The 21,761-nt window shown below is 38.3% G+C and overlaps 1 protein-coding gene across 1 annotated transcript in view; it reads left to right on the plus strand.

Moving 5' to 3' along the window:
- Positions 1-357: 357 nt before the first annotated feature.
- UBN2 (ubinuclein 2) overlaps positions 358-21,761 on the plus strand; it is a 65,848-nt gene continuing 44,444 nt past the window's right edge. Inside the window, exons 1-4 of the mRNA XM_036246263.1 lie at positions 358-468; positions 7,193-7,258; positions 15,365-15,466; positions 21,263-21,394. Of these exons, the coding sequence (XP_036102156.1) occupies positions 439-468; positions 7,193-7,258; positions 15,365-15,466; positions 21,263-21,394 (330 nt within the window). The 5' untranslated portion in view covers positions 358-438. The remainder of the gene's footprint in view (positions 469-7,192; positions 7,259-15,364; positions 15,467-21,262; positions 21,395-21,761) is intronic.

Here is a 21,761-nt window from a genome sequence, read left to right on the forward strand (position 1 = left end):
GAAGCATTTCCTGACCAGAGCAGTTAATCTTTGTTGGGACAATCTCAAACTAGACTTAAAAGTGGGATTTTTATTTTTATCTATTTTCTTGGGGTTCTTTTGCCTTCCATTGGATGGGATGATCATATGATCATTTTACAGTGGAGACAGTTTGCATTGTTAAATTCTTAACCACTAAAAAACTATAGAATGCATAAGAGTCCATTAAAATTAAATATTTTTTACTAAGAAAAAAACAAAACAAGCCATTTCTTTCTAGTTATTCTAACTTATTTGTTAACATTTGGAAAAATTGATTCTCATTAAATTTAAGGATATATTCAACTCTGAATTAGTCTAATACTTCTATTTCTTTTCCCACTCACTTTGAATCAGAAGAAGCCCATTCACACAGAAGGCCCATTTAATGATGAGCATCAAGAGAGGCAAGAAGTGGAAATGTTGGCTAAGAAGTTTGAAATGAAATATGTAAGTATAATAAAGTATTCGCTTAGGTAATTTGATCCTGTTGGCCTATTTTCTTTCTGTGAGTGGTTGAGAATGTGTATAATACCCATTGCCCACCTTGTTCTCACAAATTGAATTCAAATAAATGGTTATAAATAGTCAAATAAAGATTCTGCTAGGTGTATGATGGCTATAATGATAGCCGTCATTATTTTATTCCTTCTAGAGTCAGGCAGTTTGCTTAACATATATTATCTCCAATCCTTGTAACACAACTACAAGGTAAGTGGTATTGACCACATTTTGCAGATCAAGAATCTGAGGCTCTGAGCTTAAGGTTAAATAACTGATCTAAGGTCACACAGTGGCAAGAACTAGGCTGCATATTCAGGTCTGTCTGGCTCTAATTCTTTGCCCTTTCCACTGCCATTGAGAATGCTACTTCAGTGCACTTGATGTAGTAGTTCTTAACCCTTCCTGCCTTTTAAGAGTTTAAAAGAATGAATGTGTGTACTTCTAGGCCCCAGGGATCAGAATTAGAGCAGCATGAAATTTCTTTGAAAGTGTCGTACCTTAAAAATTTATGTACTTTTAATATTCTATGCCATAGTAGATTGTGTTTATTTATTTGTTTCTTTTTTGGAGTAAATCTTTTCTTTTTATTTGTTATTAGTGAAAGTTACACTTCAAACTGAAACTAAGCAACGTTAAAACCATGAATCATTTTTAAATCAAGGATTAAAAACAAATACAACATACAAAGAGCTTGCTCGCTCTCTCTCTCTCTCTCTTTAAGGTTGCATGGTATTCCATTGTATGGACATATCACAGTTTGTTTAACCAGACCCCAATGATTTAGGTTTTCAAAAATTTGCTCTTGTAAATAGTGCTGTAGTAAATTATTAGTAGTATGGTATGAGTCTTGCTGAGAGTCCTTAGATAGTGCTTGACATAGAAAATCCAGTGTTATGAAATTGGTTGATGTGTAAAATTGAGTTCCAAATAACTGGTATATATCCAGGTACTGTCATTGTGCAGGGATAATGTTACTATTGTTCTAATCCAAATTAAGGGACTGTATTTATTCTCTAGATTTAAATTTTAGTTTATTTTCATTCTAAGATTTAAAATGTCCTGCCTCATAAACCTAAAAGAATGCCATGAATATTATGAGTATTAAATATATATAACAAATTATTTGGAACCTTTTATGAAAATCATTAGGGCCGTGGCCCGGTGGTTCAGTTGATTGGAGCGTGGTTCTGTATACCAAAAGGTTGCTGGTTCAATTCCCAATCAGGGCACATTCTACCTAGGTTGTGGGTTCTGTCCCCAGTCAGGGAGCATATGGGAGACAACCAATCAGTGTTTCTCTTCACACACTGATGTTTCTCTCTCTCTTCCTCCCTTCTTCTCTAAAATCAATAAACATATCCTTGGGTGAGGATTGAAAAAAAAAAAAATCATTAGGCTAAAACAAAGATTTTTATTGGTGTTTAGGGGTAGCAAATCTAGATGTCTATATGTATGCTTATACATATACGAAATATTTATATTTTTAAGTAAAAGAAAGTTTTAAAAATATTATTTATAAAATCTTGCAAAATGTTAACCCACCAAAGCGAGATTGTTCTTTTTCTAATTTTTTTTAGTTGATGAGAAAAAAGAGGGTGCAGTTTTTTTGAGATTTATAAAACGCAAATCAAACTTGTATTCCCTAACTACCTTTTCTTCTTATCTTTGTTTCCTTCATATTATAATTAAGATGTCTTTTTTTTATTATATCTTAAAATTACTGAAGGTTGCTTCTAGCCTTTGTTTCTTGGAATGAGAGATGAGTTATTTGTTTAATTTTGTGTATAAATAATAAAGTATTTGAGCATTTACACTGGACATAAAAAAGGGCATAACAGTTGTCCTCTCCTGGGAAAACTTTCAAAATAATTGGTAACACAAGAGATATGTATGATACACAAATGCAGTGCCAAGCAGTTCCTATGGAAATGAATGACTCTCCTTTGGGGATTTGAAAGTGATTGAAGGGCCAGTTCTGTTCTTGAAATCAGAATGAATTTTGGAGACTTTGGTGCAGAGTCGTTGAATGGATACTTCCAGTCTCCTGTTGAACCACATGTGTGCAATCTCTGGGATAGCTTTTCTACCCTTTGTAGGATAGCAGTGGACAAGAGGCAGTAATGGTAGTGTATTGTAGTGGAAGGAGCACAGGACTTGATTCTGATCCTATCTTTGCCATATTAACTAGGGTGACCTTAGTGAAGGCTCTTGGCTTTTTTATGCTTTGGTACCTGTGAGATGCAATAAGAGCTGCTTAGCCAATCTTATAGCATAAGAGTTGTATCAACATCAGATGAAAAAAACAATATTTTGAATATTGAAAGTGCTTGAAATATTGAAAGTGCTATCTAATTGTGAAATACTGTTTAGTCACTTGAACATACCACTCTTCTGGAGAACTACTCTGTCTTATTCTGTACGTGTCATAAATTCTTTTTAACATAAGTATCTATGGAATACTCCACTGATTTTGATCTTTTAGCTCAGGCATTCTATTCCAAATGACCTTTATATCTTTCGTCCTTAAGCCACATCTAACCGATTCTTTTTTTTTTATCCTCACCCAAGGACATTTTTTCATTTTTTGTTCAGATAGAGTGGGAGAGAGAGAGAGGAAGAGAGAGAGAAACATCAGTGTGAAAGGGACATATCGATTGGTTGCCATCTGCACAACCCAACCAGGGCCGAGAACAAAAACTACAATTGAGGTACGTGCCCTTAGCGGGAAACAAACCCGGGTCTCTCTGGACTGCAGGCTGACACTCTAATCGCTGAGCCAAACTGGCCAGGGCTAACTGATTCTTCTTAACTATTGGTGGTCTTCTTCTTTTTTTTTTTTTTTATCCTCACCCGAGGACATTTTTCCATTTTTTGTACAGAGAGAGGAAGACAGAGAGAGAGAGAGAGAGAGAGAAAGAAACATCGATGTGAAAGGGACACATCGAGTGGCCGCCACCCACACGACCAACCAGGGCCGGGGACAAACTGCAACCGAGGTACACTCCCTTATCGGGAACCGAACCCGGGTCTCTCTGGACCACAGGCCAACGCTCTAACCGCTGAGCCAAACCTAGTCAGGGCTGGTTGTGGTCTTCTTAATGACCACAAGAAGTTATTTGGAACCTTTTAAGAAAATCATCAGGCCAAAAGTGACCTGGGAGAAGATACCTTGTCCAGTGTAGGCTATTACAAAAGATCACTCTTTATTTATTTATTTATTTATTTATTTTTATCCTCATCCGAGGACATTTTTCCATTTTTTGTACAGACAAGAGTGGGAGGGAGAGAGAGTGAGAGAGAGAGAGGGAAACATCGATGTGAAAGGGACACATCGAGTGGCTGCCACCCACACAACCAACCAGGGCCGGGGAAAAACTGCAACCGAGGTACATGCCCTTAGCGGGAACCGAACCCGGGCCTCTCTGGACCGCAGGCGGACGGTCTAACCGCTGAGCGAAACCAGCCAGGGCCAAAAGATCACTCTTAAACAACAAAGGAAAATTCTTATTGACTTGGTTTACTGTCCTGTAGTTCAGGAGTAGCCAGTTCACGTCTCCAAGATTTTTGCTGCTCAAGTAAAGTAGACCAGATGGACAATAAATATGGGCAATTGTCCCAAACAGCAGATAGCATGTGCCCTGTCTAGGGGGCCAGCTGCTACTCAGCTCCATCCCTTTGTTACTTTCCCAGAATGTGGGCTGAGGTTCCTTTAACATCTCTTTTCTTTTATTTATTTATTATTTTTAACCTCTTTATTGAATGCATTGGGGTGACATTGGTTAATAAAATTATTAACCAATGGATTTCAGGTGTACAGTTCCAGAATACATCATCTGTATATTATATTGTGTGTTCACTACCCCAAGCCAAGTTTCCTTAACATCTTTTTTTAGTTTTAATTTATTATTGACAGTATTACAGATGTCTCCCGTTTTCTCCCATTTTTTCTTCATTTTAAATGTTGGTTTCTAATTAGAACACCTAGTGGGCCAAACAAAATACATCTTTGGGCCAAATTCTCAAGACCTTGTTTGAGACCTTAGTGAACTTACTTTACTGCTTTTTTCCTGATATATTTAACTCATCAGTCCATCTACTTTTACATTTTCCCTTTTCTTCTCTGTGAGCAGAGTGGTTGGTGGTATATGTGGGAGGAAATGCAATTTCCACTGTGGAGGAGAATGTGTTTGTAAGAAGTTGCAGAGAACTGAGCAAGTTAATTCAATTGGGAGTTTCCAGATTTGAGCAAAGATAACGGGGGATGTTCGTGATGAATTCGGTGGTTGGTGGAAGGCCCGAGTGGCAAGTTTATGAGCTTTCTGTGGTCTTTCGCATGTGTAGTTGTTGCCTGTGCTGGAGAGGATTTGCGTGGAGGCTACCACTTACAGGAGAAGAGAAGGATAACTAGCGTGTGGGATGTGTCCTTTCTCTTGTAGCAGTTGCTCGGGTTAGAAGGATTGAGACAGATCTGTTAGTTGAAAAGCAGTGATAACAAAAATTACAGGGAGTATAAACTTGTAAAAGGAGTACCCTGTATTAAATGGTTGGGTTTTCTTTCCCCATCCTGTCCTAATTTTATTACCTATGTCCTATTTCCTGTTATGTTGCTTTTTAGGTGATGTGACAGTGCATATTCAACATCAGTTGCTAAATTTTGGGGGGAGGAAAGGATACTACTAGTGTTTGCTAAATTGGTTGTTATACATAAATCTTATTAAATAGGTAGGTCCAAGTTTTGGCATTTCTACTACTCTGTGGGCTCCAAATTTGTCTTAGTAACTGTAGGAGGTAAACAGGATACACTTTGTCTATTTGTTTTTATTATTAGTATTTTATTTTTTATTCTCACCCGAGGACATATTTGCATTTATCTTTTTTTTTTTTTTTTTTAATCCTCACCTGAGGGCATTTTTTTTGTTTTGTTTTTATTTTGTTCAGTTAGAGTGAGAGGGAGAGAGAGGCAGAGAGAGAAACATCGACATGAAAGGGACACATCGAGTGGTTGCCACCCGCACGACCCAACTAGGGCCGAGGGCAAACTGCAACTGAGGTACGTGCCCTTAGCGGGAACCGAACCCGGGTCTCTCTGGACCGCAGGCTGACGCTCTAACCGCTGAGCCAAACCGGCCAGGGCTGCATTTATCTTGAGACAGAGCGGGAGTGAGAGAGGGAAGAAGAGAGACATTGATGTGAGAGAGACACATCGACTGGTTGCCACCCACACGACCCCAGCCGGGCCGGGGACAAACTGTAGCTGAGGTACATGCCCTTAGTGGGAACTGGACCCAGGCCTCTCTGGTCTGCAGGCTGATGCTCTAACCGCTGAGCCAAACCAGCCAGAGCAGGATACACTTTAAATAGGCCCCCTGCCTTTCCTTATTCCCAGTTTGAAGGTTCCAGATATTTAGGCTACATATCCTAGTTTAAATGGTTTCTAGGTCGAGTATGCCTTTTCTAAGGCCATATATGTTCTGGAACAGGGAATGAATTCTAGAACAGGGAATGAAGTTGGGTTTGGTGGGTGTAGATTTATTTTCTAAGCCTTCTAGGACAGATGATTGGAAGATTTCTTGTAGTGTTTTGTGTTTTTTTTCCTCACTGTTACCTCAGCCATCTTGAAAGATCATGTTATCCTAGAATTGGACATAAATTCAGTAATCTAAATGAAAGGGCTTAGCACACTACCTGGTGTCTAGCAGGGGCTGAGTTAAGACTATTTGAATCTGAATGACTGAATAGGAAGATATATATTCTGTCAGGCATTTATTAGCATTTATGAAATCACATGACTTTAAAATCTACTTATTATACTGTGTAGACTTTTTTCCTCTACTCTTTTTATTGATTTTAGAGAGAGAGATAGGGAGAGGGAGAGATAAAAACATCAATGAGAGAGAACATTGGCTGACTCCTGCATGCCCCTCTCTGGGGATTTGGCCCATAACCTGGACATGTGCCCTGACCAGGAATCAAACTAACGACCTCTTGGTACATGGGTCTGTGCTCAACCACTGAGCCACACTCGTCGGGCTTGTATTTATTTTAAAGGGAAGGATAAGGGTATATTTGATGCTATGAAAGTAATTTTTGAGTCGTCTTATAAGTAAAACAGTTGAGCAAATGGAAGTAACATTGTTTTTACTTGAAGTATAGCCTGGCCAGTGTGCTCAGTGGTTGAACATTGTCTCATGGAATGAGAGGTTCGATTCCCAGTCAGGGAACATGCCTGGGTTGTGGGCTCAATCCCCAGTGGGGAGAGCACAGGAGGCAGCTGATCAATGTTTCTGTCTGTCTAAAAAATTAATAAAAACATATCTTTTTTTTTTTTAATCCTCACCCGAGGACATTCCTTCGTTTTTTGTTCAGATAGAGTGGGAGGGGGAGAGAGAGAGAGAGAGAGAGAGATTGAAACTTCTATGTGAAAGGGACACATCAAGTGGCTGCCACCTGCACGACCCAACCAGGGCCGGGGACAAACTGCAACCGAGGTACATGCCCTTAGCAGGAACCGAACCCGGGTCTTTCTGGACCACAGGCCGATGCTCTAACCACTGAGCCAAACCGACCAGGGCAATAAAAACATATTTTAGAAAAACAAAGCATATTTGTAAAAAATCTTGATTTTTCTTTTTTCTTTTTTGGGTGTGGCTTTAAAACTGATGTTGTTCAGACAGGTTTTAAAGAATGGCAGTATCTTGGAATAACTATACAATTTCCAATGAGTGACTCCTTCATAGTAAGTACTACTCAACTGAGTGGAAAGGATATATATTTTTATACTTAAAATAATTATGGGTTGTTTAGAAAGTGTCCTCAAATAAAAGACTGACATAAGTGGGTGTTAGAAAGCACTTATGTACTCTTTCTGGGAGTTTTAAGAATTCTGTCAGTTACTCACATTATTAGTTGATCATCCACATGTGCCAAGGGGTTACAGCTTTTTTTGGAACTTCCTTGGCTGGTTTTCCTGTTTGTTTTGGCCTATGTTGTGTCTGGTCACTAGGATCAACTTGGTAGGGCTTTGAGTAAAGAAGTTTGGACAAACTTGTTACCACTACCACAAAATAAATTCTATTTACAAAGCACAAATAACAGTGTATTTAGTTTCTATAGACCAAGGACAGTATGGTATTACATATACAATAAAAACATAAAATAGTAACTTTTTTTTTTTTTTTAATCCTCACCCGAGGGTATTTTTCCATTTTTTGTACAGATAGAATGGGAGGGAGAGAGAGGAAGGGAGAGAGAGAGAGAATCATCGATGTGAAGGGACACATCGAGTGGCTGCCACCCGCACGACCAACCAGGGCCGGGGACAAACTGCAACCGAAGTACATGCCCTTAGCGGGAACCGAACCCGGGTCTCTCTGGACCGCAGGCGGACGCTCTAACTGCTGAGCCAAACTGGCCAGGGCTAAAATAGTAACATTTTAAAACAAACTGAGGGGGATGTTAAAGAGGGCAGGGAAGAATTCTGAACTGAAATAATAGTTTCTTTATTGCAGTTACTGATTATAATCACTTGCCATGACTTGCCCTTTTAATTCCTTGGCCTCTTTGAGCCGAACAACTCTTTTTAGCTTCCTTAAATCCCTTAGGAACAATTGAGAACCAGCAGTTTTAGAGTATTGGGGGAAGGCCCCGTGTCTGTAAGTGGTGATTATAGAAATCTGGGTATACTATTTCTGTGCTGTGAAATCAGCTCTTGGCTGTCTTTCCACTGACTTAAATCTCTACCCTTTTCTATTGGCAGGTTAAGAAAATCAGCAGAAGTGGAGAAAGATTAGGTTGTGACAGGACTAGGACAAATCGGGAAGCTTTGTGATCAGGGTATATTTTCTTCTTAATTATGAGACTGGAGTCTTAGCAATTAGTGTCATGTGTGCTCTGTTTTTTGTAGGTGATCAGTGAATGTTGGTTACTAGTTAAATTTCTTATTTCCTGAAGGCAATAAGGGGTCCTGTACCAAGAATATCTTGTTTATTTGTATGTTTTCCAGCTTAGTGTTACAGTGTAATCAGAATACATTAGTTTGAAACACTGAATATCAAGTTAAACAGGTATTAATGACTCAGTAAGTAATTTTCTTCTGAGTCATAGTGAACTAATGCCCTAAGGGAATAGAATTAAAGGGGTTTCTTCATTTTAGATGCAACAAGTTTTTTATTTTTATAAGATGTATTTATTGTGTAAACTTTTAACATCAACTGCAGAGATCCAGATAATTTATCAAGTAAGACTTTGATTCTGCTGCAAGGAATATTCTTTCTAAAGATGCTGAAAAAGGGAACACTTCAAAATAAGCCTATGGAGAAGACACTATACAATAACCCTTTGCCGATCTATTTTGAGTTCCTTTAGGTGAAACTTTAATATTTGTGAATTAACTGGTTTGTGCTTTTTTGGCAACTGTCAGAAGTTGGTTCCAGTTTTATACCATTGCATGTCACTGGTGTTTTACATAATTGGAGAACTAGAGAATTGAAATTAGAGAATGTAGAAGGGGAGGGGGAAGGCAGGAGGCAGGCCAGGGGAGAAGTTTTTTCAGGTAAGGCCCAAAGGTGAGGAAAAGTAAACTGAGGCCAGAAAACTGGTGGCCTGTGTGTTGAAGGAAGTAGCTGGATGTGCCCGACAGTAAATGCTTTGGCAGAAAGCCATTAGCAGGTAGAGCAAAGGCTGTGTAACCCTGTCTATTGCACAGGGATTTAAGGAAGAGCTGCTCAGACATGGGTGTGTCAAATACAGGTTATCCAGAGCTCTTGCCCCATAGTGGGATTGGAGTCAGTAACTGAACGTTATTAAACATGTGGTGTGCCAGAGCAAGAAAATAAAGTTTCTTGAGTGGGTGATACATGTACTTGATAAAAATTCAAGATACAAAAGGTAATATGATGAAAAGTAAATCTTCTTCCTACCCCTTAGAAATAATCACTGGTGTCCTCAGAAATAATCACTGTTTGAGGTTTCTGTCCCAGAGACCTATTTACATATTTCAACGTACTGTAAAGGGTGTAGACATTGCCCTGACAGCTGTTGCTCAGTGGTTAGAGCATTGGCCTGCACACAAAGGGTCTCAGGTTCTTTCCTAGCCCTGTCAGGGCACATGCGGGAGACAATCATTCAATGTGAGACACATCGATGTTTCTCTCTCGCTCCCTTCCCCACCTCCCTCCTACTTTCTCTAAAAATCAGTGGAAAAAATATCCTTGGGTGAGGATTAACAGCAACAGAAAAAGAATGTATAAATGCAGATAAACAAAGAGAAGAAAATAAAAATCCCCTGATCATTTATAAGCCCACTGCCAGGTAAAACCACTGTTAATGGTTTGGTAATTATCCTTTCAGAACTTTTCTTTTTATTTATTTATTAAAAAATTTTTCTTTTTCTTTGTTGATTTGTTTAGAGAGAGGGGAAGGGAGAAGGAGAGAGAGAGACAGGAGCATCGATGAGAGAGAACATCGATTGGCCACCTCCTACATGCCCCGCCCCGGGTTCGGTCCCACAACATGGGCATGTGCTCTGACCAGGAATCGAACCGGTGACCTCTTGGTGCATGGGTCAATGCTCAGCCATTGAGCCACACCAGCGGGCTTTTTTTTTTTTTAACTTTTATTTTTTTAAATCCTCACCCAAGGATATTATAAATAAGTAAAGCTTTAGACATTTTGTTTATCATTGATAAGATTCACATTTACTTATTTAATCATTTACTGCATACATTAGATTATGGACTCAGAACTATTAACAGCCAAAGTTTCCTGTGGTAACTACTGGTCACCTTGACTAGACTTAAATGTTCCTAAATCTCTAATTATATATAAATTATATAAGTTATTTGTACTTATGCCTATGTCTGAATCTGCCTATTACAACAGAACATATTCGTTTTTTTTTTAGTTTTCCCTAGGTAAATCTTATAGGCAGCTAGTGCCTAGATAAAAAAAATATGTTGGTACAGCAGAAACAGATCATTGTGATTTTAAGTAGAAAGCATCATGGAGAAAAGATTTAAAACTTGGGCTGAGCTGTGAAGGTGGGAGAATTTAGAGAGGATTAAGAGATTATTCCAAGTAAAGGGAAAGAATGAGGAAAGGTAAGCAATGTGTTTGGGGAGAGTGTATAGACAGATTGAATGGATCAAAGTGTCCAAGATGGAAAATTGTAAGAAAAAAGTTGGAAAGTTAGTTTGAGTCAACATGGAGAAAGCATTTTATTAATGCCATAGTAAGGGTTTTGGATTTATCTTATAATAGGTAGGATGCTTCTGAAGCACTTTGAGCAGGGAGATGATATGAATGGTATTTTAGAAACATTAATCACATGATATTATGTAGGATAAATTGAGGCTAAGGAAGGAGAGGCTGATGAAGGCATTCATCACGTTTAAGTGGAAAACAACAGCATTATAGCCATGGCAGAGTGGAAAGAAAGCTGTGGGTGCGAATAACCATAGGAACAAAACTTTGTGGAAGGAGAGAATTGAAGTGTAAATAATGACAAGGGATTTTAAAAAGCAGCATTATTGACTATAATTAAAATAAACACAATTTATCTATTTTAAGTGTGCAGTTTGATGTGTTTTGACAAATGCACACAGCCCTGTAACCACTATCACAACCATGATAAGAACAATTTCATCACCCCAGAAAGTTCCCTTTTATTTCTCTACAGGTAATCCTCTCCCTCCAGCTCTGACTTCTGGCAACTACTGATCTACTTCCTGTCACTGTAGCTTTTGTAATTTTTTTTTTTGCCTTTTCTAGAGTTTCCTGTAAATGGAATCTTAAGTTTTATACTTCTTTCACTTAGCATAATGCTTCTGAAACTCATCCATGTGTTGCGTGTATCAGTAGTTTCTTCCTCTTTGTTGTTGTGTAGTAATCCGGACATTCACTGGAGGATGGGTTGTCTTCCATTTTTGATTGGTGTGAATAAAGCTGCTCTGGGTACATATATAAAATGGAATGTTACTTGACTGTAAAAAAAAGAAAGAAATCTTACATTTGGGACAACATGAATGGACCTGGAGGGTATTATGCTGAGTGAAATAAGTTGGAGAGAGAAAGACAAGTAGTATATGTTTCATTTAATATGTGGAATCTAAAGAACAAAATCAGTGAACTAATAAAACAGAAACAGACTCAAAGTGGGTGTATCATTTTGTGTCAGCTATGCAGGAGAGTTTCAGTTCCTGCCCTTTCTTGTTAACACTTGGTATCACCAGTCATTTTTTTTTTTTTAGCAAATAATAATGTTTTGAGACAGAAAAATAGAATGAATAAAATGAGCATGTCAAGTGGGAGAAGTTAATTTGTAGGTGAATGACAGTGAAGACGGCTTGCAGTTTGGGTATTGAGTATAAGGTGTCTCCAAGTGGAAGAATGACCCCAGAGTTTCTACAACTTCTCTAATAGAATTTTTAATGGAATGGCACTTGGGAGTCAGACAGTCATTAGTTTGAAGATTGGCTCTGTTACTTTCTGTGTGAACCTAGACAAGTTATTTGTCCTTTCCAAGCTTTAGTTTTTCCCCATTTGTCAAATGTGAAATAATGGATAGTTGTAGTTAGTATAGGTGCTAATGCAAAGTTAGCATTCAGTGAATGGTAACTATCATCATCATCATCATCATCATCAGTACTTAAATATAATTTTGTGCCCCATTACTTGTGACTTTCTTATAAATATCTGCATGTTTCTGTCTCCTAACTGATCTCCTCCCCAACTGTGTTCATTCCCCACCACTGTAGCCAGAATGATTTTATTAAGCACTAATCTTGTCAGGTTACTTTCCTGTTCTAATCCTTCCAGTGGCCTCTACTAGCTGTTACTTCCACTCATCCTTGTCTGAGCATAAATATTTCAGGGAAGCCTTGATTAGGTCCTCTGTTAAAAAAGTACCAGTTACATTTTTCTTTCTACCCTTTATCACAACTGTAATTATTTGTTTAATTTTTCTCCTCCCTGCAATACTATAAAATCCATGAAGACTGGCACTTGATATGTGCAGTAAATTTGTGTAGATTATCTTGTTTTAAATTCCTTCAGGACAAGACTTTTAGTACTTAAATTTAAACTCTTTCTGACATTTAATCTGTTGCTTTCTGTAGCATAAGTTCTTTTTTAAAATACATTTTTATTGATTATTTTTAAAATATATTTTTATTGATTTTATTTTTTTAGAGAGACAGAAACATCAATGTGAGAGAGAAACATCGATTGGCTGCCTCCTGCACGCCCCCTACTGGGGATCAAGCCCACAACCCAGGCATGTGCCCTGACCTGGAATCCAGCCAGAACCTTTCAGTCCATGGGACAGTGCTCAGTCCACTGAGCCACGCCAGCCAGTCTAGGGGTTAGGTTTTTAAACATCGGAATGTAAGATGTACAAACATAGCATATAGTCAGAAATATGTTTGTAAAGTATTTAGAAAAGGATGACATTATGTCAGAGACACCGCTCAGTAAGTTTGGCATAACCATTTTCTCTATTGAACACCAGAAAACATCACTATTTCTTTACTTTTAGAAATAAGGTGAAGCAATTTTTTTATATTTAAGAGCCACATTACACAAAAAGTATCCATCTTTCACCATTAGAATCCACTTTTTATTGAGAGAAATGCACTGTAAGAATTGAAACTGAATGAGAAATTCACATCTTGGATCTTCTGTCTGTAGGACCTGCTGTGGCTCAGTGCTGACATGTTGGTAGGCAGAATCCTTAGCACTAAGAGTTTTCCCTTCTCTCTCTCAGCACCTCTCCCTCACACCCACTCCTGCACCAAAGCAGGGGCGGGAGGTGTTAGATGTTCAGAAAGTATAGTTGAATTTAAGTGAGTAAATTTGAATGTCTTTTAAATACTTTTTTTAGTAGTGTAGTGCCACAATAATTTTAGGCTTCCTGCTCACTTAAACTACTTATAACAAGCTTATAGTATGTAACCTTTAGAATACATATAACTTTGTTTTAATCCTCACAGGAGGATATTTTTCCAATGATTTTTTTTTTTTTTAATAGAGGGGGAGGGAAGGAGAGAGGTAGAAAGAGAAAGAGAGAGAGACACATGGATTGGCTGCCTCCTGCAGGACCCCAACCAGGACTGGGGAACGAACCGGCAACCCGAGGTACCGGGAACCAAACCTGAGACTCTCCAGTCCTCGGGTTGATGCTCAAGATCTCAACGATTGCACCAAACTGGCCAGGGCCATGTGTAACATTTTATACCTAAGATAGAATGAGTTCTTTTTTTTTAAATATGTTTTTATTGATTTTTTTTTTTTTTTTTAAAGAGAGAGGGGAAGGGGGGTAGAGAGAGAGAAACATCGACGTGAGAGAGATACATAGATTGATTGCTTCCTGCACGCCCCCTACTAGAGATCGAGCCTGCAATCCAGGCATGTGCCCTGACTGGGAAGCGAACAAGGACCTTTCAGTCCGTGGGACGATGCTCAGTCCACTGCGCCACACCGGCTCGGGCTAGAATGAGTTCTTTATACTGTAATCAGCCAGAGTTAAAAGGCTCCATAAAGTGTGACGTGGAAAGTGAAATCTACACTAACTGGTTCTTTTTGTTTTTGTTTTTATTTTACTTTTTTAAAAACTTTTTATTTAGCCCGGCCAGTGTGGCTCAGTGTTTGAGCATTGACCCATGCACCAAGAGGTCGCTGGTTCGATTCCCAGTCAAGGCACATGCCCAGGTTGTGGGCCAAATCCCCAGTGTGGGGCATGTAGGAGGCGGCCGGTCTATTTTCTCTCTCACGGATGTTTCTATCTCTCTCTCTGTCCCTCTCCCTTCCTCTCTCTCTAAAAATCAATGAAGAAAAATAAATTTTAAAAAAAATTTTATTTAGAAAGAACTATCGACTCACAAGAAGCTGCAGATAATAGTATAGAGAGGTCCCTTATACCCGTCACCCAGTTTCTCTCAGTGGTAATATCCTTCACGTAAGTATAGTTATCAAACTAGGAAATTGTTACTGGCACAGTACAATTAACTAGACTACAGACCTTATTCAGATCTCACTAGCTTTGCATGCACTCATTTTTTGTGTTCTTGTTTGTCCAAGTATAATTCTGTGACAGTTTAAAAAGTAAGAATAATTTGGATTTATAGGTAAGTTGCAAAAATAATAGAGTTCCTATGTAGTCCTCACCCACTCTCCCCTAGAACATCTTTCATTTGTGTAGGACATTTGTTACCTCTAACAAACCAGCATTGGTACATTATTATTAATTAAACTGCATGCTTTCTTCAGATTTTACTAGTTTTCCATTAATGTTCTTTTTTAGTTGCTGGATGCCATCCAGGTTACATCACATTTAGTCACTATGTCTCTCCTTAGGCTCATCTAGACTGTGACAGTTTTTCATGTTTTCCTTGTTTTTCGTAATCTTGATAGCTTTGAGGAATATTGGTCAGTTATTTATAGAATGTCCCTCAAATTAGTTTGTCATGATGTTTTTCTCATTGTTAACTTATAACTGAGATTATAGGTTTTTGAGAGGAAGAGGTCAAAGGTAAAGTGCCGTTTTTATTGCATGATATCAAGGTATGTACTATCAATATGACTGACTTACCACTGTTGATGTTGACCTTGATCACCTGGCTAGGTAACGTTGGCCAGGTTATTTGTGAGGTTACTTTGGCTCCCCTTTTTCATACTCTGCTTTTTGGGAGCAAGTCCCTAAGCACAATTTACATTCAAGGTATTGGGGGAACTTAAATCCAACCTCCTGGGGGAGGGGAGGTTATTTGGGATCCTTCCGACATGTATTTTTTAACTTCATGGAAATAGCTTGAGTACTGAATCAGTCTAACATATTTGTTCTTTGCAGGGTGGGAAACCCCGTAAACACCGGAAGGATCGGCTACAAGATTTAATTGATATAGGCTTTGGCTATGATGAGACAGATCCATTTATTGATAACTCAGAGGCTGTGAGTAATGTATCTTTAATATAGTGGTAATTCTTTGTTTGGGATAGTAGAAGTCAAGGGTAAAGAAAGTAAAATAGCTCAGTGAATGTTTTTACCAACTAATCCCCTACTGATGCATGTCTAAATTGTTTCCAGTTTTATGCACTTACAAACAGTTGAGCATCTGTTTACACTTACCTTTGCATACTTGAGTAAATATGTACATAGGATAATTACAGAGTGCAAATATGTGTGTAAGACAAATTCTGGCAGTGGAATTTATTGATCAAAAGGGTATTTACATCTTGAATTTTTATTGATACTCCCAAACTTGGGCCAGATGTGTTTTGAAATGACTTCCATATAAGAATCATGTGATCTTGAAGATCGGAGCTACTGGGTTAAAGTTAAGCTGGCAGACATCTTTAAAATGTGCATACTTCTTTTATTGCTGCCAAGACTTCCTACAGTGGCTATAATTAAATACCAGCCTTTATCACCAGCCTGTTTTGATCAAACCCTGTATGTCCTTTCCCTTGGAATCCTCGTTCTCTTATAGAAGGAAGAGGAATTTGAGAGCATTTAAGGACTGTTGGCAGTCTGTTGCTCCCATAGCAAATGAAGGAGGGCATGTTCTGTTTTGGGCAGTTAAGGTATATGTTCTTACATTCTTCTCAGTGTACTAGAGTAGTCTAAATGCTGGGATTGTGATAGTCTCTTCAGCCCTTGCTGATTACATAGGATATATAGAAAGTGACATGAGGTAATTATTATACTACCCACAAATTAATATTTTTCCTGTTACTGTAGCGCTTGGTTACATAGATGATGACAAGGTATATCCTGGTAGGAAAGTGATAGGAAGGACTTACAGCATGAGGCATACTGGTTAACCAGTCATACTTCTAGATTACTTTTGTGTCCTCACATAAAATGGTTAACCCTACCAGGCAACCTGGTTTGTAGAAGTAAAATACTGACAATGCCCTTTAGAGGTTGTCAACAAGTAGGTTAGGGGATAGCATATTTTTAAGAATTTTTTTTTTTAAGAAGTTTATTGATTTTTTTTTTTTTTTTTTCCCAGAGAGAGAAATGTTGATGTGAGAGCACATCCATCTGCTGCCTCCTGCACGCCCCCTACAGGGGATGGAGTAACAACCCAGGCATGGACCCCTCACTAGGAATCAAACTGGCAACCTCCTGATGCATGGGGTGACACCCAGCCAACTGAACCACGCTGCCCAGGGCTTTTTTCAAGAGTCTTGACTTTGATTTGTAACTCAACTCAAAGGTCCTAGATTCTGCCCTGGCCAGTTTGGCTCAGCGGTTGAGCATCGGCCTGCGGAACAGAGAGTCCCGAGTTCGGCTATCGCTAGGGGCACATACCACAAAAAAAAAAAAAAAAAACGTCCTAGATTCAAACCGAGCTGGTATGGCTCAGTGATCAAGCGTCGACCCATGCACCAAGAGGTTGCTGATTCAATTCCCGGTCAGGGCACATGCCTAGGTTGTGAGCCTGATCCCCAGTGGAGGGTCATGCAGGAGGCAGCCAGTCGATGTTCTCTGTCACTGATGTTTCTCTTTCTCTCTCTCTCTCTCTCTCTCTCTCTCCCTTCCTCTCTCTCTAAATTCAATAAAGGAAAAAAAAAGTCCTAGATTCTAGACCCAACTCAGTGTCTAATCTGTCATAGACCAGGAGCAAGTCTTTTAGCATTATCCACTTTGCTATGATTTACTTACCCAGCAGAATTACTCTGAGACTCAAATAAGATAATGACATGTTGAAAAGCATAAAGCATTAGTATTAAAGTTAACATTGTATGTAAAGTATATTTTTAAATAACCCAAGAAGGAATTTAGCCATATATAAATGGACATTTCATGTACTGAAGCTTATATAAATAGCATTCTTTAAAATTAATAAACTTAAGAGCTGTTATAGGTTCACAGAAAAATGGAGCAGAATGTGCAGAGATTTCCCATATACTCCCTGTCCCCCACATACACAGCCTCCCCATTATCAACATTCCCCACCAGAGTGGGACGTTGTTACAATTGATGAACCTGCATTATCACATCATAGTCACCCAGAGTCCATAGTTCACTCTAGGGTCACTCTTGGTGGTGTATGTTCATTGGGTTTTGACAAATGTATAACGACGTATCCACTGTTACAGTACCATACAGAATAGTTGCACTACCCTAAACAATCTCTGTCCTGCCTATTTGTGCCTCCATATACCCTGGCAACCACTACTCTTTTCGTAAATAGCATTTTAAATATCTTATTTTGTGGTATTCAGAATTTTCAAATAAAGTGTTTTTCAAATTGACTTCAGCAGCCCATAATTGGATTATGTGTCAATTTAGAGAGTGGCCAGCATTTTTAAAAAAGGAAAACATAAGAGACTGGGAGCTGTCGTATTAAACCGCTGACAGGCTGGTGTTCGGTCATGTGCGTGTGTGCGCATGCGCGCACTGAATTTTGATGTGGAACATATTTTCCACGCGGTTGTGGTGAAGAAAATATTAAAGCCACTGCTTTAATAAATAAGGATAAATTTTGTAGGTATACGTTGTATAAAAGTTATACAGTTAGTTACATTATTGGACAAGGTACCTCACTGTTTTATAAGAGGAAATTGAACTTAAAATTTAGGTTGTTTATTGACTTGCAAACTAATTGTGTATTGTTGCCTTGAACAGATTATTTGGTTCTTTTTATGAGATAATTCAGACATGTTTAAAACAGTTGTAATCCAACCAAATGATTCTCTGTTCTTTTCATTGATTATATTGCCAGTCAGCGTTTATTGTTCTTATATTACTTGATAGAGAATGAAAATCTGGTTATAGTTAATTTTCAGAATTGTGTACTACTTACTAAAAATAAATGATTTTGAAGATATTTTTAGTCTCACATTAAATGCTGCCAAATTTTAAAACGACAACTTTCAAAAAATTAATAATATCAGGCACAAATAACACTTTTACTTAGGTTGTCTCTCTATATTTCACTAGAACTTTCTCCTGTTTTGCAATCCCAATATATTGATGTTCAGTGATTTGCTCTGGGTCCCAATGGCTAGCCATTGGCAAAGGATCTAAATCCAAGCCTTCAAGTTTATGTTCCATTGCCTCTCAACACATTCCACCTGAAAGGAGAAATCTCATTTGCATAGAGGGTTTGCTGTCCTGAAGAGTGCCCTGTAGGGAAAGCTCAGCAGAAGGCACACATGGAGCACGTCCACTTGCCCCATGACCTGGTGATGCGGGTGTTTGCCATGTGAGCAGCTGCTGGGTGTAGGGGATGGGTGGGGAGTCAGCCAGTGACTGCCATAAACTAATAAAATTACTCTGGCAAGGTGACCTCTGAATCTGGTTTTCACTTTATAAAATGGGAAAATATTTGCCTCCCCTTGCCTCACAAGGGCATCAGGAAAACCAAGTGAAATAATGTACATGAAGAAGCAGTGAACGTTATATAACAGTGTACAAGTATATGTAAGCAAAACATACAGGTGTATTTATCTGATCACAGTTACACATTTCCAAAATAACTACAAAATAAAGTCTTTTCACTTTTAATCCTTTACTCTTCCCGTAATTCCTTTACTTATAGATAATACTGGACCACTTCTGTGAAGGTTTTACCTATAGATTGTTTTTTTAAATATATCTTTATTGTTGCAAGTATTTACCTGTAGATCTTTATAGTAACCCATGGAATGGAGCAGCAAGAAGGGAGTTTATGGCTATTTTTCTTTTTCTTCTCACTTTGTTTCTGATGCTACATAATTAAACTAGACATGTTTTTCTTTTTCAATTTCCCATATAATTTAAAAGAATACAGGTTAAACTCACAACTTTTATATGTAGCCTTAATATTCTTATAGTAGCTAGTAAATTATATTTCCCACGGCAAAGAATTTTCTTTAAAATTGTGATTTTCTTAGAGACTACTTATATAATAAGAACCCTTAAGTAGAGTGCTGGAGACCCCAGATAGCAGATATCTTGTTTCTATTAGATAAGTAGTTCCTTTTTTCTCTCCCACTATAAACATCTTAATTTGGTTAAGATTGACCTTCATTTAATGGTTGCATTTTGTCCATCTTTATCAAGTGAGATAATGATAAACTTTAAAATCCAGGCTTAGAGAACATCAGCTTTCAAGATATTCTAGGTCAGACCTTCTGTCTGCTTTAGGCAATTTGAGTCTCTTGCTCCAAGCAAAGTGCCTGGCTCCTTGGGCCCCAGTGTACACTTACTGAATTGGGCAATTCCTTTTTTTAAAAAACATGTTTTTAGTGAGTTTAGAGAGTGGGGTAGGAAGAGGGAGAGAGAAACTTCAATGAGAGAAACATTGATTGGCTGCCTCCTGCATCCCCCTACAGAGGATCTAGCCCTAAACCTAGGCATGTGCCCGGACTGGGAATTAAACCAGCCACCTCTTGGTGCATGGGACAACACTCAGCAAACTGAGCCATACTGTCCAGGGCTCTGCTTCCCTTCACAGCACATACATGCTATTTTTCTTTTAAATGCTTAAACATTTTTCTCACCCGACCGGTGTGGCTCAGTGGTTGAACATTTATCCTTGCATCAAGAGGTCACCTGTTGGATTCCTGGTCAGGGCACATGCCTAGGTTGTGGGCCTGATCCCAAGTGCGGGGCATGCAGGAGGCGGTCAGTCGATGTTCTCTCACATCTATGTTTCTATCTCTCTCCTCTTCCTCTCTAACATCTATAAAGAAAAAATACAATAAAAATAAAAAGTTTTCTCCCCTTAAAAGCTTATCACTAAGATAAAAGAAATAACTTTATTCTTTTTTTTTTTTTTTCATTCCTCACCTGAGAACATTTTTGCATTTATCTTCAGATAGAGCGAGAGGGAGAGGGGGGAAGAGAGAGAGAAGCATCGATGTGAGAGAGACACATCGAGTGGTTGCCACCCACACAACCCCAACCAGGGCTGGGGATAAACTGCAACCAAGGTACGTGCCCTTAGTGGAAACTGAACCTGGGCTTCTCTGGTCCTCGGGCTGATGCTCTAACCACTGAGCCAAACTGGCCAGGGCTAACTTTATTCTTTTTTTTCTTAAACATTTTATTCATGTTATAGAAGCATTTCTTTCTTTTTTTTTTTTTTTTTTTTTTATCTTCACCTGAGAACATTTTCCCATTTTTTTGTTCAGGTAGAGTGGGAGGGAGAGAGAGGAACAGAGAGAGAGAAACATCGACGTGAAAGGGACACATCGAGTGGCTGCCACCCACACGACCAACCAGGGCCGGGGACAAACTGCAACCGAGGTACGTGCCCTTAGCGGGAACCGAACCCGGGTCTCTCGGGACCACAGGCCAATGCTCTAACCGCTGAACCAAACTGGCCAGGGCAGAAGGATTTCTTTTTAACTGTTCTTTTTTATAATATCCTTATGAATAAAATTCTACATTGATGTGGTAGGAAATGAAACTTATTACTTGTCTGAACTTTTAGCCATCTGTTCTAATTTGTTTCAATTTCTCATCAGAAGCATTATTAAGAGTAATAGCAGTGATCCTTAAATTTTCTTCAGCATATGATATTTAGAATTTGTTCTATTATTCTATTAGTGCCTTTCTAATAAATGCTGAATGATGAGAGCTCATTTTTTTCCAGACAGTATTTCTAAATTTGTTTCACAAACATCCTCATTGTCATCAGTTTTATGGTTAGGACTTAAGAAAGATGCTGAGATGGTGATTGAATTTTTTTGACATATTTATAAAATTAAAGATAATAGGATGTATCTGAAACTTTTTTTTTTAATCTAGTATGATGAATTAGTTCCTGCTTCTCTAACAACAAAATATGGAGGCTTTTATATCAACACTGGTACTCTACAGTTTCGCCAAGCTTCAGATACTGAAGAGGAAGATATTACAGAAAAGCACAAACCACCCAAAGTGAGTTTATTCAAAATTACAACAGCAATGAGAGCATTAAATAAATAGGATATACTTTCTGAATTTTACTTGTGCACACACTGTGAATATAAGGAAAAGTAAAGTGCTAACCATTGCTTAATGAATCTATAGTTAATTCCATGCTTTAAAGTAAAATTTAAGTAGATATGAGGAAGTGATATTTATATCATAGTGGAATTATATTTTTAAAATTTCTCTCTATGTTGTCTAATCTGTTGTTTCTGGGAAATGGTTAAATTTCCAGGATATCTCAATGATTAAAAAAAAAAAAAAAAAAAAGGCAGGTTAAATATCCCCCTACCCCACAGAAAAATTTTCCAGGATATGTTAAGACTTAGTATAGAAA

This window comes from Molossus molossus, unplaced genomic scaffold, assembly GCF_014108415.1.
Source record: "Molossus molossus isolate mMolMol1 unplaced genomic scaffold, mMolMol1.p scaffold_m16_p_7, whole genome shotgun sequence".
Lineage (NCBI taxonomy): Eukaryota > Metazoa > Chordata > Mammalia > Chiroptera > Molossidae > Molossus > Molossus molossus.